The 12,346-nt window shown below is 42.2% G+C and overlaps 1 protein-coding gene across 5 annotated transcripts in view; it reads left to right on the top strand.

Moving 5' to 3' along the window:
- The first annotated feature begins 1,480 nt into the window (after positions 1-1,480).
- The window catches only part of arhgap44a (Rho GTPase activating protein 44a), a 28,169-nt gene continuing 17,303 nt past the window's right edge, over positions 1,481-12,346 (top strand). For all 5 annotated transcript variants that reach the window (XM_068718476.1, XM_068718478.1, XM_068718475.1 and 2 more), the window contains exon 1: positions 1,481-1,781. In XM_068718476.1, the coding sequence (XP_068574577.1) occupies positions 1,729-1,781 (53 nt within the window). In that variant the 5' untranslated portion in view covers positions 1,481-1,728. The remainder of the gene's footprint in view (positions 1,782-12,346) is intronic.

Below are 12,346 nucleotides of genomic sequence, written 5' to 3'. Positions count from 1 at the left end.
GCAGAAGGGGTGTCTGGACTGGGACTGGCCAGTTCGTCTGAGTGGGGACTAATGAAAACAAATGATCTGACAGGGTCAAAAGGTTGAGATCAAGGCTGAAGGATCCTCCGCCCCTCTCAATTTCCAACTTGGGAGATTAATGAGGGCATTGAACAGCCATTTCTCAGTATCATTTACTCCCTGAGGCCTCAGGACCCTGTGGTAGTGGTGTGCAGCCCACCTGTTGGCCTGTTAGGGCCATATGACAATAAGCCAGAGGGCATCAGTCTTAAATTGGGTTTGTAATTGCTCTGTTCTGTTACAGCATGAACAGGAGCAGATATTAAAGTCTTTGCTCGAAGCCTCCAACAGCCTCTTAATTGTCTTGTGCTAATGAACTTGCTTTATAATTTCACAGTTGTTGAAAACACTTTGCTGAATTCAGCAGATAAACATACACCAAGTGAAGCGATTCATGTGGTATGTCTCTGTGTTTGAACATATTACACGTTTGCAGATATCCTAAGTCAACGGCCCAGTCATGGTGCTAAAGCTGGTGCTTCACATTGTAGTGCTGAAGATGTTAAGTGGTTTATAAGACAAGACTGCTCCCTTCTGGATAGTTGAAAGCAGTACAGAGTACCAAAAAACCTCATTAAAAAGTCAGAACTGCCATATTTTTTTACTTTCAGAAGGAAATAAAAATGAAGGTCCCTTTAATAATGTATAGTTTCTATTAACATGTAAAATTATTATATGAAAGCAAAATTTATTTCAAAAAGTTATTTATTGTATCATTATTACTATCATTAGCAATCCCATTATGAGCATAACGACAGCAGCCAAAGTATAGTAGGCTTTATTGTATTTGTCTTTGACATTAAGAATGTGTTGGTACCACTTTGTAACCTTTAGTTGCATTGGCACACAAAAGACACCAGATGGAGATGTTCGCCAGTCTGACTCACAGCAGTGAAGGTTTTGTTGGATCCCACTATTTCAAGGGGGAGTAATATGATAGAATAGTAACTAATACCACAATCATTGAAAATCTGTGAAGGAAAATGTCTCTCTGCGGATTTATAAATGTTATTCAGAATTTGTTTGAATTATTGGGCGACGACGATTTAGTTATTATTATTATTATTATTTATTAATATTGTTATTATTTGACCATCCAGATTCAGCCGTGTTTGTGTTTCCCCACACACTTGAATTACTTTACAGTCCCTGCCTCCGGATTTAAGCAACATTATACTGCAGCTAATTAAAGTGCTATACAGATAAAATGTATTATTAACTCCATTGTTGTTCTCAACAGCTGAAATAGACTAATCAATGGGATTTAAACACGTATTCAAATAAACGCCTATTTGATCACGCCGCATAGCCCTCTGGGAACCGGCTAGGTTGGATTATTTCTTGAGCATCAGCCTTGATTTACTACATTTCCCACACTGCATTGCTGCGCAACCGCGACTCGTCACTGCTGTCGCTCTCTGCCTGTGAGTGCTCGCGGTGAATTGGTCCAGCATCCCTGCGCAGGCAGTGTGGAAAATGTAGATGTAAAAATATCATTTTAAAATATGTAATCCTGGAGTAGGTTTTTGGCGATGGCAGTTTGCGATGAGGGACGGAAAATGTGGCAGACTGGATTTTGTGTTGCGCCTCTGTGGAGCACGGACCGTTATATTGAGAGAAATAATGCGGAATATTTCCCCCTGTAGGTGTTAACACAGAAAATACAAGATGAAGAAGCAATTCAATCGGATGCGACAGCTCGCCAACCAAACGGTGGGAAGGTAAGCAAACCCTTTCAGTGCGCTATTCTCGCCGGGCCAAGTCAAAGGGAGGAGAACCCCCCTGTATGGCCCCAATTAGATGTGAATCACCTCCATGCAAATATGATTTATTTGACATGTTATTAGGCCGAATATGTGGAATATATAATGGTCAGTGCAGTCGTACTAATTACAAGGAACAAAATAATACCCCATGTTCATATTGATGCGTAATGACCATTGGAAGAGGCTACCGCATAGGCAGCGTGTAGGCGCATTGCCCCAGTGCAACCTGCCCACGGAAATACATTAAATATAGACATTCGCAGCACCACAGACCTTCACGGAGAGACGACCTCTTCTTGAAGACAATGTATCACCCCTGGAGTGTGAAAAATATGCATATTGTGAAGTTACGGTGTGATTAAATGTACCTCCTGTCACAGAACCTGTCAGTAGGTGAACGTGATGCAGACGGATGCGGTGTGGGCTGCGACGTGAGGGAAAATGGAAAAAGGCGCAATGTTTTCATTACGCAGTAATATCAGCTGTGAGGAGGGAAGCACCTCCTAGGCGTGGGTTATCAAGTCAGTCAATTCCTGAAGGTCGTATTCCCCATCTGGCTTTTTTATAACATACTTTTAGTTAGAATAATGGGATTATATTATTAGCCTTCACATGTTTCATCATGCCACTGTAGTTCCTTAAAACAGGTCCAGCTGAGAGGTTTATGTGGGAGGATTTTCCATCCCTCTCCTTGCAGTCTTCTATGTCCTGTACTTGCCCTGCATCTGCATGGTTCTGAAATCCCTTCCCACCTTTAGAAATAGATGTATTGGGACATTTTACTCAGGTCTTATGGGTTTATCACTCCCCCCCCCCCCCCCCTTGTTTGTTCTCCTCACATGGAGACAGAGCAGCTTGTGGCCAGAAGGTGTTCTCTGCTCCCTTGTACGGATTAGGACCAGGAGGTGTGGGTCATTATTATCACAGGGCTGTGTGGAGAGGCATGCACTCAGAAGGGAGGGGACACACCTTGCAGGCTCTGTTTGTGCTATCACTGTCAGTTGGTCCAGGCTGCTCCAGTCTTTTTATAATTACTTTTGTGTGACTCATTAGTGTGTGTGGGTTTGATTCTGGATATGTGTGTGGGCAAGAGGGTTGTGAGCCTTTCATGTGAGCAGAGAAGGCTGTGTTTCCGTGTGTGTGTGTGTGTGTTCAAGCACTCCCCACATTCAGCCGGTGCTGTTGTGAGTATAATATTCCTCTCACACTCTCCTGTTTTCTGAAGCTGTCTGTCTCGGAGCAGCAACAGCTACCTGCTGAGGTGGTCTGCCTGTACCACAACACCATGATGAGAAACAGCATTCCCCCTGCTAATGGTACCTACTGTGCCGTTCACAGCCAGCACTACTACTCCCAAACCCTCTGCTGAGCTTTGGATCGGGGCAAGAAGTGACAGGTCTGACACTCTGGTGACTTTGAGCAGTGTCAAACATTAGTCTGGTCTTACTGGGAGAGATGGAAAGAAAGGAATATCCAAATCTGTGCCATCCTGGGACATCAGGTTTAATGTCTGTGAATGAAGCCAGACCACACAAAGCTTATTTACTTATCCACTCATGCTAAAATCAAACACAATCATAGTACCATAAGGTGCTCTGGATAAATTTGTCCAATGAAAGTGTTTCATGTTGTTGAGGAAATAACAATCTGGATGATCTCTAAAGGTCAGCATGTTGTTCTTGTTTATTAGCATCTTGCTTTTCATGAGCAGACTGTTACCTTCTTCTCTATTGATAATTTGTTGTGTTGAGTTTTTAATGCTTCTTTCTGATATCTGCGCCCTAAAGGGTGATACTGTTCGTTGATTGCACCACCTATAGAGGAAAAATGTGAGTGTGTGTGCGTGTGTGTGTGTGTGTGTGTGTGTGTGTGTGTGTGTGTGTGTGTGTGTGTGTGTGTGTGTGTGCATATATTACGTAGTGACAGTGTGATCCATGTGTCCTTGCACACACATCCCTGGTTCTGTTAGTGCAGGATCAGCAGGTGGGGGTCGGACAAATGTGTGTTTGTGCAGATTAATCAGGCACCCTAAAGTAAACATTCACCAAACATTTTTTGCCATGTTCTACTGTCTTTGCTTCACACTTGAGCTCATTTTCTTTCCGCTGGTTTGCCATTTGAGCTGAGTTACAAGGCCCCGCAAAGATTAGATTAATTGAATTAGCATATAAGAAAAATTCTGTTCATTAGCAATTTCACCGATCATAGTTAGCTCCGTCTTGTACTCACTGAGGCTTCAGATAATACTATTCTGCTGACTCAAGCGTCACCCATCTTCCGAGTGGAATGAGGGTTACTCTGTAGGTTTGAGTATTTGACCTTTCTGATCCTCAGCAGTCTCAGTAGAGGCCCTAATACCGCTGACCAGTCCTCAGTCTTTTCAAAACAACTCAACAAATCCACATAAGCGGACTGTCGATGTTGGAAATTGTATGACTTTGATAACATTGATCTGTGTGAGTGTTATTAGCAGGAGTGTGTCTTCATTAAGAGGTAACACATATGTTTTTTTAACAGTGGACTTTTATTCTACTCACCTCCCTCTGGCATGTGTTATCATGTCTGTAATGGCGAGTCTCTGCATGCACAGTATGACCGTGAGTCTTTCTTATGTGTGTCTTATATGTGATGGGGATTGAAGGTCTTCTTCAGTGGGGGGTTGGCGATCAGGTGTGCTGTCACACCATCTCTCTGGCTCTCTGAGGTTGCTGCTGCTGCCGCTTGTCAGGGTGAGATCCATGTCATGTGATCGTCAACTTGACCAATCACCTCTGTGGAGCAAGACTTCATACTGGAGGATGTGCAGCCATGCATACTCTATAGCTGACAGAAATGTGTTATGGCACAGTGGGAGGGAACAACAGGGTGTCACAGCTCTGAAGAGAGTCTTTGTGTGAATTTTGTTATAAAATTGTCGTGGTTATTGTTAACTAAAGACATTACTTTTGGTAGTTTAGCCCTGTGTTTCAGCCTTAATAGAGGCCTTAAGCATTCTCCTTAATGTAAAAACATTTTATTGTAGTATTTGGGTTATTCTTCAATATGCATTATGATTTTTTTTTGATGCCCTCACATACACAAAATGAGCCAGGAAAAGATAACTTTGCTCCAGCCAGCTCCCACCCTCCATTTCTCTTGACCTATTTCTCTATTCCCAACTCACTGTCCTATCTAGGTCCAGGACAGCCTGGTAAAATGATTCCATGATACAAGTCTGTAGGTCTGTCAGAGAATCTTAAGAAAAAACACAATTTAAATTGAACTTTTTTCCCTTTTTATACTTGAAAAGGGCACCATTGTATCTTAGGGATGCACCGATAGTCATATTAGATGTTGGGCCAATAATGACTCAGAAAGCTGGATCGGGTATCGGTGACAATGGCGCTGCTCTATTCAATTCAATTCTATATGTATATATTAAATACTGGAATTTTAATTCCTGTTTAAGTTTTAACCAATTTGTCGCTGCATTTAAAAGTTTACCCTTGCATTGTAATGCATGTTAATTTTGAAGAGTCTTTCCCAAGTTGCTGGTGCACAATTTAATGTGTTTATTTTTTACATTGTGTTTTCCAAAGGTAGAAAAGCAACGTTTAAGTCAAGCCGGATGTTACCTTACACATAAAAGAATGATCCAAGTACCAGGTTATTAATTAAACACTGGTATCTGATCAGTAGTCGGTATCGGCCGATACCCAAAGCCCAGATAAAGCTATTGGTATTGGTACTGAAAAAGTGCATCCCCACTGTCACTAGCCCTAACCTCCTGACAAATTGTCTTTCGACCCCACCCGCCCTCACACCCACCCTGCATCAATCACCTGTGTGATGTTCACCAATACCACCAGTTTATAGTAATAATATTCTTCCTGCTCATGCCTTTAGGCTTTAGCTCACCACTCCACGATGCACTTATCAGAAAATGGCAGCCATTTGTGGGCCGGCACATGAGTTGAAGATGCTTTCTCTCGCCTGCATTGTCTCACTCTTACCCTCTTTCTCTTTCCCTTCTGTCTGACAATGCGGCGCTCTCATAGATTTTTTTTTGTGTCCAAAGAAAGGGTTTACACAAATGGCACATAGAAAGAGGGAGAAGGACACAAGGCAAACATTATGAAATGTGTATGTTTGTGTAAACTTCAGCGAGAAGTGTGATGCGCATGCACTTTGAATACTATGCATGAATACTAAATGTTTCCATATTAATCTTGGAAACAAATTTCTGTTAGCATAAATGATAACAGCCATGGCTGTTTTTACATTCAGCACAGCTTTTGCACATGTGCGCCTCTTGGCAAGAATGTGTGTGCGACTCTAAACGAGCGTAAGAGCTGACAGGTAACATGAGATGTTAGAGGCAACCCTGTTGAATGCCAATGCAGCATCTCCTCCTCTGTCTCTCTTCCTCCTCCGCCTTGATTCGCTTATGTGGCCTTCACAGTGCAGGTGATTCACTGCTCTCCTGGGTTCACGTTTATATAGTTTCTGGCTGATCACATTGTTAAATCGTGACTGGAAATCACAGTGTCAGCATTTTATTTAACAAGTCAAGGCCTTTTCATGGCAAAAGTTTGAATGTAGTTTTGAGGCATTAGTCATCGGCAATAAGGAATTACTTGTGTATTACTTGTGTTCTAGAATGTGTATCTTTATTTGAAGCAAGCGCTATTGCTTTACTTGTATAGTGCCATTTAGGGAGTGTCAGAGGTCCATGTTGATAACCCCCCCATAACCCCGTCAGTGCCTCTCAGAGACAGCCTACTACACGATAGAGTTAGTGATAAAGAGCCTTTGTCAGGGGACCATTTTGGCCATCAAAAGAGAGATGATGTAATATCGGACAGAAGCGCTGTTTCTCCCTTTCTGTGTCGCTGATTCAATCAAAAGAGCCCATGTTCCAGCAGTTCACTACAAATTCTGCTCTGGTGTATGTTATGAGCACATGTGTAGGAAACAATACACTAACAGCTTTGGGGACGTCTGCTTGTTGCCGACAGACTCTCATTTGCACTTTGAGTTTCTTTTTGTCCCTATTGACCTGCTGCATATTAAAAGTTGGTTCGATCACAACTGATGTGTTACGAGTGTCAGAGTTGACCCAGTCTGTTGCTCATGATCTCAGGGACCTCAGGGCCTGACTGAAATGCAGCAAATGAATCAGATGCAATTCAAGTTGCGAGGCATTGAGGAGTGAGACAGGGTCTAAAGAGGATTTAATAGGCTGCACACTGCAAGCCCTGCAAATAGCGTCTCAATTGATATTGTTAAAGTAACACATCATAATCTTCTATTTCAATAACTTCAAGACAAGAGACATTTTCATCAATCATATGGTTACATTTATGCGAATGAATTGTCTTTGAAATAAACAGAGGATTATGGAAGTAAAACACAGGAGGTAGTCATATGTTTTCATAAAAATAAATAACTGTATCTATTTAAAAGCAGTATTGTATCAAGTTAGTGCGGTAGGAATATTCAGAAAGCTTTATTGATTTTCTAACATAGTTTTCTGTTTCTTTAAAGTCTTTAATTTCTAGTAGTATCTTAGCTACCGCACATTTAGTTAGCTGCCACATTATTCTAATACACAGCTGTAAGTGAGAATAGCTACAGTAGAGCGGTATTGTTGTTAGAAATAACTAACTTCTGCAAAAGAGAAGGGCGACTCCCTATCATCATGCCCACTTCCTTCCATTCAGGAATGCCAATAGACTTAAAACAGGAAGCACAAATCCGCTAATAACAATATCCTGTTTTGTTTACCTCTCATTCTAAGAGTTTATTATTTTTCATTCAGAATGTTGCTCTTTAATTATAGAAGATGATTCTTCATCTTCCTTTAGATGGATTTAAAATCCGTCATTTGCTTTGGTTGCCGAGAAACGCTCATTTGGTATTAGCTGTTTCATCACATTCGTTGGGCTTTGACAACCCACATGTTCACATGTTAAATACAAAAATGGTGGAGAATATTTATTTTTTAGAACTAACAAAGAATGATGGCTTGTGACAATGTTGAATCATGTATTGCTCAACATTGATATTTGTTGCCTCATTCTGTTGTTCATTTGACGCTCTCTACAGGCCATTTGAAATAATTTAGGTGTAGTGTGTGTGTGTGTGTGTGTGTGTGTGTGTGTGTGTGTGTGTGTGTGTGTGTGTGTGTGCGTGCGTGCGTGTGCGTGCACATGCTCGGGCAGATGCCAAGTGATAAAACACAGTAAAGTCATAGAGTGCTTCTTGTGGAGATTATTCACCATGAATAAAGTTATTAGAGATAACTCACTGCTTGTGTTTCCAGTGAAATGTTGCTGAATGCTGCAGGCTATCTCTCTCTCTCTCTCTCTTTTCCTTCACTCCCTCTCTGGACATGTGTGTGCTTTGTGTGTGTGCGTGTCTGTGCACGCTTGTGTGTGCACACTCCTCTCACAGTTATTCTTGCATACTTAACAGAATTGTGACCTAGTTTGCTGGACAACTACAGTAAGTGGGTTTTTCTGTTTTAGTAACCTTGTGTCCCATCAGCCCTCCGCCTTGTCATTTGGTAGGAAACCGAGTGGGCTTCTGGATGCGTTTGCAAGGCAAAGGTCTGAGGAAAGCCGTAAATGGAGAAATATTCACAGAGCAGATAGCATGAGCACTGCGGTGTGTTTTTGAATGTGCGTCTGTGTGTTTGTGGCTGACTGTGGATGCCATTGCTCCCGGCCGTGTGGTGCCCTGCTGAGGCCCAAGGCCACCATTCTGCTCCACTACCCTCCCCTCGTAGCACAGGACCTAGCATCTAGCACTCTCCTGCAGGGCCCAGAGTAAGCACTTTTGTTAGCCAGGCTAGCCGTGTGAGCAAACCAGAGCATGACCACTTTCACTTTGTTCGGATGAATCAGATGGACCTGTGGACAGAAAGTGTTACGGCCAACAGTAGGCTAGCTGCCAAGGCAACACGCTCGAGACTGTGGATGTTAACTTATTCACATTTTGATTATGTCAACATAGATTATTCATGCTTTCATAAACCATGCACAGTGCTAGGGGGCTGAGCATGAGGGGTTCCAACATTAACATATCTCGAGATAGAAGTATTTATTATATAACATGTGTTTGTATGGAATGAGCAGCTGATGTTTAGACGGACAACTGGGTATTTGTTGCACACATTTTACTTCCAACTTTATGGAATTACAATGACTTGGAATGTCAATGGTCCCTGGGAAAATATGCACAGAAAAATTACATTTGTCTTTGGCCAGCTGTGAATACAAAACCCCAGATGTTTTAGACCCTCCTTCTTCTTATCACCACTTTGTTAATGTCACCAGAGGTGAAGAAGGAGTTATTAAAATTCTGGCCCATAATCTGTCTGTGTGAATATTATCTCAACTAATTCATCTTCCTCCAGTTCTCCATGTTTTGCATTCCAGCTTTCTTTGCTGTTACAAAGAACAAAGAAAGCACAATTTTGTCAGCTTTTGAAATTATGTTTAAATTTCAGCAATTGACTTGAATTAATTATTCTGTATATTTATAGATGTGCTTGTGTGTGTGTGTGTGTGTGTGTGTGTGTGTGTGTGTGTGTGTGTGTGTGTGTGTGTGTGTGTGTGTGTGTGCATTTGCGTTTGCGTGTGTGCATGTTTGTATTGAGTCATCAGCAGCTCCAGGTAAAGGAATGCCTGCAAAGTGGCAGATGGTTGGCATAACCCTGGCAAAGTCTTCCTCTCCCTCCATGAGCACACCGCCCACATGGCTGCCAACTCTCCCACGTGTTTACTTTCCTCCCAGGGCTTATTCTGCACATTATTTGCTGAGAGGAATTTCACTCCTCACCTCCAAAATCTCCTGCAAGTTAGCTGTGAATCCGGTTGTAGAGCAACTGTAGTACCCATTGTACTGTTTTCCAGCATTGTTATTTTGTCTCTGTGCCTTCACAGGACGGTTATGTCCGACACGGCTCTCCTAAGAAACCAGCTCAAAGAACAAAACTCTGCTTTCTCTAAAATAGAAGTCTGGGTCAAAATGGTGACATTGTGGTCAATTAGAACACCATGCCTGCGTTGAAACTTTGTATCACTTGTTCTAAAGAGAAAATGCAATTGACTAGTTGTGTTTTTTCCACCCTTTCGTTGTACACTGTATACACGAGTCAAGCCTTCAAGAAAAACACTCCCACTCTCACACAAACACTCACAGGACACAAAAAGAAAGAGTGATAGGAATAGGATGCCCCCCCCCCCCCCCCCCCCCCCCCCCCCACTATCTAAACTTTCATATGCAGCTGTCATATTGTTTAGTTTGTCAGAAGAGCTCCAGACAGCCAGGCCAGAGAGTCTCACAGGTTGTCCACGGATCTCTGTCAAACATCGCTAACTGAGTAGCTTCTCCACATCCCTGTCACTGCTGAAGCCCCTGCCCTATCTGTGCTGTTGACCCTTATTAGGGTCCCTCAGCCCGCCAGAGTCTCCCAAGGGACACCTCAACCAGCCAATGTGAGGACACACAGACATTGACAAGCTGACAACTGCATTGCAGACATCCCGGCTACACACTCTGTGTGGTGTACATGTGACAGTCTTGCCTGCAAGTTCTTTTATGGAACATGGAGTTTCAGAGATCTTTTGAGGCAGTTGGAATGTCGCAGCAAAACAGAGCCAAATTTTGGTGCAATGCTTGGGTTATTTTGGTCCCCCTTTGTCATGTAATCAGCAATCTGCTATCACACTTGTCCTTACAAATCATGCCAGAAACTTGTCCCTCTACAACATTCTCTCTTTCACTCTTAGGCATGCACACACACACACATTTCCTGTATTTTTCTTCCTACCTCAGTGAGCAGAGTAGTTTTCCAACAGGCTGATTGTGATAAGATCCATTGGTACATGGTTTGACCCAGTTCCCATGGTTCCATGCTCACATGCTCCAGAGCTTTGATTCTAATAACTGACATCATTAAAGCTCAGCTTTCTGTTGCTGGCAACTACATATGGAATATGTATCCACAAATACATGTCAACATTAAACAGACAAACATCAGTCCATTTTTTTGGGGCATTTTTAGACAGATTTTGTATTTATTTATTTTCAACACAATTGCACTCGGTTTGACAGAGTGATAAGGCATCCCACATGAAAAGAGGATTTCAGTTATGTGCTACTGACGTGTATTTGTCTGGCTGATGAATAATAGAGCACAAACCAAGGTCTTTTCCATTCTCTTGGTCAACAGTAAGATGATTTCAGATTTCGTTTTTTAAACAAATGAGACAAAAAAAGCTATTATCCACTATTGGCATTGGCATGGTTGGGGCACAATAGCAGGAAGAGGTCGGGCAGACAGGAAGGGGAAGCGCTGAGAGAAAGTGTGCACCACTGGGTGGCTGCTGGGAGTCGGCAGATCTGGTTTTGACTCATTTTTAGGAGGTTGGCTCCCTTGTTAGTCTACAGCCCTTTTGAGCAGGAAGTACATCTTATCCTCCACTCTGATAAGGTTGTCTTCATAGGTTCTGAATTGTTGCTTTAGAAATCTGCTTTGTTGGTGTCCAAGTGTGTTTAAAGGAATTCTGGAAAACAACCGATATTGATTTAGTAATACTGACAATTTGCTGATTTTATCTTTTCTTGAAGGATTATAAAAGGCATATTGAGCTCTGTTGGGAATCCTTACACAAAAGGACTAACGTCTTAAGATATAAGCTGTCTGAACTGAGCTGACACCATGCATTAATGATATCCAGTGGTCTGCTCTTTTCTGAGCTTATGGCTCATTCAGTACTCCAGATGAGTAGTTTTATCTGCTTCAGTGGCAGTGCAGCTCTGCCCTTTCCTTCAGTCTTTGGCTAAGTCCCCAGTCTTCTGGATTCACAGTGGGATGTGATGCTCCTCAGTGGGAACTGGCATATTTGAATCAGTGGCCTTGTCAGTAGCTGTCCTGCTTGTTTTGCTCACACTGGTGTTAGAACGCTTCAGCGAGTTTACAGCATGAATAGTTTGCCTGATAATTCTTCTAACGGATTTTCTAAGATCACGACTGAGAGAGTCAGCCACTCAAACGCATGTTCTCACGTGCACACTTACACATGCTCTAAAGGGACAGGTGCATCGATGTGGCCCACCCATTTTGGAGCACTGCCACATTGATGATTCGCAAAAATTCAGTGAATGAGTCAACATCCAATGCAATACAGCTGGGACTTTATTTCACAACTGTGAAACATTTTGGCAACGACACACCAATATTTGGATAGAGTGCCTCAAATGTGCTTATAAAAATATTTGTATTATAAGATGTCACATTTTCACATATTATCGAGTTAGGGTATTTCAGTTTCCTCCCATGTGTGTCAAGGAGGAGGCCGGTACATAGTGGCAGAGGAGGTTGCTCCTCTATATTTGAGAGGCAAGAGGGAGATCAAAACATAAAAATTAATAATTGTTTTTTAAATAAAGCATTACCAAATCTCAGTATCAATTAAAAATACGTTTTCTCACCTCTTTGTAAATCACTATTAACGGCAGCGGTAGGACGC

The sequence above is a fragment of the Cebidichthys violaceus genome, unplaced genomic scaffold (genome assembly GCF_023349555.1).
Source record: "Cebidichthys violaceus isolate CVI_PGR_0920_01 unplaced genomic scaffold, fCebVio1.0.p SCAF_23, whole genome shotgun sequence".
NCBI lineage: Eukaryota > Metazoa > Chordata > Actinopteri > Perciformes > Stichaeidae > Cebidichthys > Cebidichthys violaceus.
The sequence above is the reverse complement of the archived record's forward strand: the minus strand, read 5'-3'. Positions and strand labels throughout refer to the sequence as shown.